The sequence below is a fragment of the Empidonax traillii genome, unplaced genomic scaffold (genome assembly GCF_003031625.1).
Source record: "Empidonax traillii isolate 1590-97213 ecotype Southwest subspecies unplaced genomic scaffold, ASM303162v1 scaffold803:size405832, whole genome shotgun sequence".
Classification (NCBI taxonomy): Eukaryota; Metazoa; Chordata; class Aves; order Passeriformes; family Tyrannidae; genus Empidonax; species Empidonax traillii.
In genome coordinates, this window is record NW_020955996.1 from 261,006 (window position 1) to 266,099 (window position 5,094).

At 47.3% G+C, this 5,094-nt stretch overlaps 1 protein-coding gene across 1 annotated transcript; it reads right to left on the bottom strand.

The window, feature by feature from the left end:
• Positions 1-2,805: 2,805 nt before the first annotated feature.
• SIVA1 (SIVA1 apoptosis inducing factor) lies at positions 2,806-4,877 on the bottom strand. Its single transcript, XM_027901648.1, has 4 exons — positions 4,579-4,877; positions 4,293-4,472; positions 3,520-3,676; positions 2,806-3,041 (listed from the first exon to the last, which is right to left on the bottom strand). Exons 1-4 carry the CDS (start codon positions 4,694-4,696, stop codon positions 2,984-2,986), a joined length of 513 nt encoding a protein of 170 aa, XP_027757449.1. The 5' UTR covers positions 4,697-4,877; the 3' UTR covers positions 2,806-2,983.
• Positions 4,878-5,094: the final 217 nt, after the last annotated feature.

A 5,094-nucleotide genomic window follows, 5' to 3' on the forward strand; every position in this document is an offset into this window, starting at 1 on the left:
GTGCTCTTTGAGACATATGTCACCAGTGATGATATACAGGCCTCAGAAGTTTCTCACCCATCTGTAAAATCATTACTCCAGGATATTTTCACCCATCGATATGCTGCCTCCTCAGGGGATTTCCTTGCCTTGGAACAGCAGGCAAACTTTGATTTTTGACACTTTGCACGGAGTATGAGGGAAAGAACATATGATAATAACAAAAAAGCGTAGCATTACATCCAATTTCCTCCTCAATAAAGCAATATTTCTGCATCTCCTATGCAGTCCTAGGGGTACCCAATGACCAGTGGCAACAGAAAAGGCCTTGTGAGTAATAATTAATTAGACAAAGAAAAAATCTTTGAACCTCCCACCCAAAGACTTTTCCATTCACACAATTGGTTTGTTTTTTTTTTAGTGTAGGCAACATAAAGATTTACAAACAGTCCCCAGCCTTACCTCCCATTGTTTATCTGAGACCTACAGGACTAGAGCAGGAACTTTTCTGAATAATATTTGCATTTTTTGGTAGACACAGGCATTTTTCACACCTTCTGAAGGCAGAGAAGCAAGTGAGTGGTAACCACTATACCCCATTTCTCATGTGAACGATGCACCACCCCTGTGCAAGAGCTGACCATGCTCTTCTGTGCTCCTGCCCTGCCCCTCCCAGCCTCAAAGCTTCTTCCAGCCCTCCTGCTTCTTTCATTTCCCAGCTCTTCCCGCCGCATCGGGTATCTGCCTGAATGCACAACCATCTTTCAAGCAGCCAGAGGATAACAAATAAGAACATTAAGCCATGAAATCCGTGCCATTGTTTACAAAGGACAGCTTTCTATGAAATACAGCAGTGACTAAATGAGCCAAGAAACCATATCTATCAACTACTTTGAAACACGAATCATTTGTAAACAACATGTCTCATCTCTCCCTGCGCCTGGAAGCAAAACAGTGTTTTCAGTCTCTCACCCTCAGGAGAGAAATGAGAAAAGGCAGACATATTTAAAGGTTTCAGTTTGAAAAATATGCTTGACTAAAAACCACTTTTGTTCACTGCTTAAAGGTTCAAATGAAATAAAGCCAAGTTTTAAAACTCTTTCCTAAAACTAACATCCAAATGCCACAGATCCTTCCCATTCATTAAGCTCATCTTTGTGATTTAAAATGACTGCCACAGGAGCAACATTCTTATCTGCCCTATGATACCTGACAGCTGGAAACTGCACCAAAGATCTGCCACCATCCTAACTTCATCTGTTACGGCTTTGAAAAGATAGATAATGCTGTGGAACTCCTGCACACTCCAACTAATTCTTTCACTACCAGCTCGCCTGACTTGGCCTTTTTTTTGTTTGTTTTTTTTGTTAAGGGGATGAAGACAAGATACATTTTACAGTTGCTCAAAATCCAGACTGGAGAAAGAACTAGTCAACTCTCCAACTGGCACCAAAGCCTGCAGAACAGGGAGACTTAACCAGATCCATCAGCCAGTGTAGGCTGACACAGATGGTTGACCCAGTAGTGAAGGGACATCCTCTGGGATCCCCTAAAGGCCACAAATGCTTTTAAAGTGTCTCCCCCTAAAGTGTCACAGTTATACAAAGTGCTACATTGGGGCTCGAAAGGATGTCATCTTGCACCTCAGTGTCCTCAGTGTGGCCGACACCTCCAGAGCCATGTGATGTGCAGCTAAGAAGTGCTGCTGTTCAGCAACAGCCACACCCACCCTTTGCCAAAGCATTTACTGTTCTTTGGGTAGCTGCAGTATTCTGACATGTAAATACCCACAATGCTTTCAGCAGAATGTCAAATAAAGGCGTCCCCACGAGGCAGAAGCCAGGCTCTCAACTTGCATTGCGAAGGACTTTCAGTATCTTCGAGTAGAAAGCGCTAGAATGGAGGGGATCGGGTAAAAAAAAGGTTACTCCACCCTAAACGTACTAATCACAGTTGAGAAGATTGGGAATCATGAGTGGCTGACTTTGCTTTGGGAATTCAGGGCAAAGAATCTGAGAAACACACCGTTAGCTATGAGCGCCACAAGGATTTCTTTTTTCCTGTCAAATTTATTCCTTTTATCCAACAGTCCTAAATCAGACACTTAAGTCAGCATTTTCCTGAGCTAAAGACCACTGTAGTTTTGCCTTATGCACAGTTGGTTTGCAAGATGAAAAGCATATTTTTTAAAGAAACATAGCAAAACCAGTAAAAGAAAACTACTTTGAGAGGCTATCCAGCAGCACTTTGGTTCACTCTTACAGCACAAACAATGGCAAGCAAACTGGTCTCTGCAGTGATATGAAAGGAAAACAAGGAATGAGATGGTTTATGGAAATGTACACTTGAGTGCTGACCATTTCTCAACCACTTCCTGAGCTGTTTTTGAGTGAGTATTCAGGACAATAAGAAGTTTGTAGTGTAAATGATCAAATCATACAAACTGCTTTCCAGTAAAGACCTTGCAAGGTACTGGAAAGGGTACTGGAAAATTAACTATTAGTAATTAGTGATAGCTTAAAAAAAAAAAAAAAAGTGATAGCTTAAAAAAAAAATTACCCAGAAATCAGCAAATTCTCTATTTGGAAAAACCTTCAAGCCTGGATGATTTTCCTAGTTATCTCACAAAGAAAACATTATGTGTCCAGAATGGATTCACACTCACACGAAAACACAGAATGAGCAAATGATTTCTCTTCTGATCTCACAGAAGTGTGTCCTAACACAAGCAACGTATTCAGAGAATATTCTGAATTCTGTACCACATCATGAACACCAGGCATATCACAACTAAGGAAAAGGAGAAAGCCGACTCAAAATAATCTAAAAACTTTAAAATATACATGTTTATTTAGCTGCAATATTTAAAAGTACAATATAAAGGTATAAAACATAGAAATTCCATAACTAATTCACAGGCTAAAAGGATTAATTGACCAGCTGTAAGGAGAAGACTTCATGGAATTCATGGACATTTTAGCCACAAGGCTTATTTCATCAAGTTTCAGACTTGAAATATTGAACAACCATTGCAGAGAACTTGCTCTCCCACATCAGCATAACTAGGGAAAAAAAAAAAAAAAAGACCAGAAGAAACAAAGTCAGTGTGTCAACTGTTTCTGGAACATAGCAATAAATGCCATCCTATTCCATTATCAACTGCAACCACGGGACTCCCACACAGCACACTCAGTATTTCTTTATATCACAGAACTGTTAACAATGAGGGCAAAAACTTAGGATTATTCCTTGGGAGTGGAGTCATTCATCACTGGCCAGCACAATACATTGCTGGTGGGAAAGCAAGAGGAATTCTTGCCTCCTACAACCTTTAAATAAGAAGCTAAACTAGACTTGCACTAAGGCTGATAACACTGCTTCACACAGGCATTTTGGCTGGCATGTTTCAGACAGTTTTACTGCTGCTAGAGTTTAAGAAGAGTTTAAGTCCTTTACGTGGATGAGCTAGATACCTGCTGGGTCCGAGTTTTAGGGCATACATAATTAAATAATAAGCTTAGAAACCCGAAAGGCACTTACTCAATAGTGGAGCACAAAGAGCAGGTAACCCTGTTACAGCAGCTGCAGAGCCTGCTGCAGCTCTGGCAGACAAACCGGTCACACTGCGTGCACACCTCCTTCACATCAGTGGTTCTTACGCACGACGAGCAGGCTCTGGAGGCTCCCACAGGTGGAACTGCTTGGAAGAGACACGAATAAGAAGTGAGCATACTTCACAGCAAGACAGAGAAAGCACCTGGAAGTCCTAAGGGCTGCGGAGTCTCCGCTCCCAGCTACAGGTGGCAGCACTTTGCAGAACATACGGGCAGGCACCGGCACAGCCAGCGCTGCTTGGAACTTTCTTGGCTCCTTCTCTGCTCAATGGCAAATCACTGAAGGATTCTAACGCAGACCATACACGTGACGGTTCCCAAATCCGTCAGCAAAGCTCAAATCAAATCTAAATTCCTTTGAGGAAAGTCAGTAAAGAAGAACTATGCAGTCTATAACCACTCACTGCAGTCTATAGCCTCCTAGAGAGGGGAGCATGAAGCTTTGCCAGGGGAAGTTTAGGTTGGATATTGGGAAAAGGTTCTTAACCGAGCTCTGGAACAGGCTCCTCAAAAAAGTGGTCACAGCATCAAGCCCGACAGAGTTCAAGAAGCGTTTGGACAATGCTCTCAGCACATGGTGGGATTCTTGGGGGTGTCCTGTGCAGGGCAGGACCCGGACTTCACTGATCCTTGTGGGTCCCTCCCAGTTCAGTATATTTAGCGGTTCTGTGACCTTCCCCGGGCCCGGCGGGCACTTACCCCTCTCCGCGGGCCGCCGCAGCAGTTTCCCGTCGTGGCCGATGAGGAGCTGCCCGTTCCAGCGGGGCCCCCCTCCCTGCGCATCCCCGGGCGGCTGCGGCTCCGCCGGGCGGGCAGCGGCGGGACCGGCTCCTTCCATGTACGCCTGGGCCCCCCTGAAGAGCAGCCGCCGGGTCCTCTCTACCAGCGGGAGAGGAGGGGAGCAGAGTTAGGGTTGGCCTCCCCATCGCATCCCTCCGGCGTTCGGCCGCCCCGGCGCTCCCCGCCGCCCGCTCCCCCGGCTCACCGAACACCTCCCGCCGGTACTCCTCGCCCCGCACGCCGCGGCTCAGCTCCCGCAGCCCCACGCGGGTCTTCAGCTGGAGCGGAGCCGCCTCCCCGAAGGGGCAGGAGCGTTTCGGCATGGCCGGGCCGGCCCCGTTCCGCCCCCGCCCGTGTCACCGCCGCGCCGGGCCCGGGCCGAGCATCCCCGACCGGGCACTTCGGGAGCCGCGGTAGCGCTCGGTTCTTCCTGCAGGGAAGGGAAGGCTTCGAGCGCAGGGATGATGTCGCTTCCCGCCGCGTCCCGAGCGCCCGGCGCTGCCCGCCCGGGTTGGCGGAGCCGCCCGCTCCGCCCCGCAGGCGTCACCTCCCTGCGCCCGCACCGGGGGGACCCGGCAGGGCAGAGCGAAACGAGCTTTGCAGCTCGGGCTTGTCCGTAAACACAGAGTCAGAGGATATTCTGAGTTGGAAGGGATCCTCCAGAATGATCCAGTCCAACTCTTAGCTCTGCACAGGACACCCCAAGAGTCAAGCCGTGTGT

What these genes read in the sequence shown, in the direction of transcription:
- SIVA1 (XM_027901648.1), bottom strand. Translation starts at nt 4,696, where the DNA reads ATGCCGAAACGCTCCTGCCCCTTCGGGGAGGCGGCTCCGCTCCAGCTG. An exon ending in GTACCGGCGGGAGGTGTTCG is followed by an intron (nt 4,473 to 4,578) that starts GTGAGCCGGGGG and finishes TCCCGCTGGTAG; the next exon opens with AGAGGACCCGGCGGCTGCTC. An exon ending in GCGGCGGCCCGCGGAGAGGG is followed by an intron (nt 3,677 to 4,292) that starts GTAAGTGCCCGC and finishes TCTTCCAAGCAG; the next exon opens with TTCCACCTGTGGGAGCCTCC.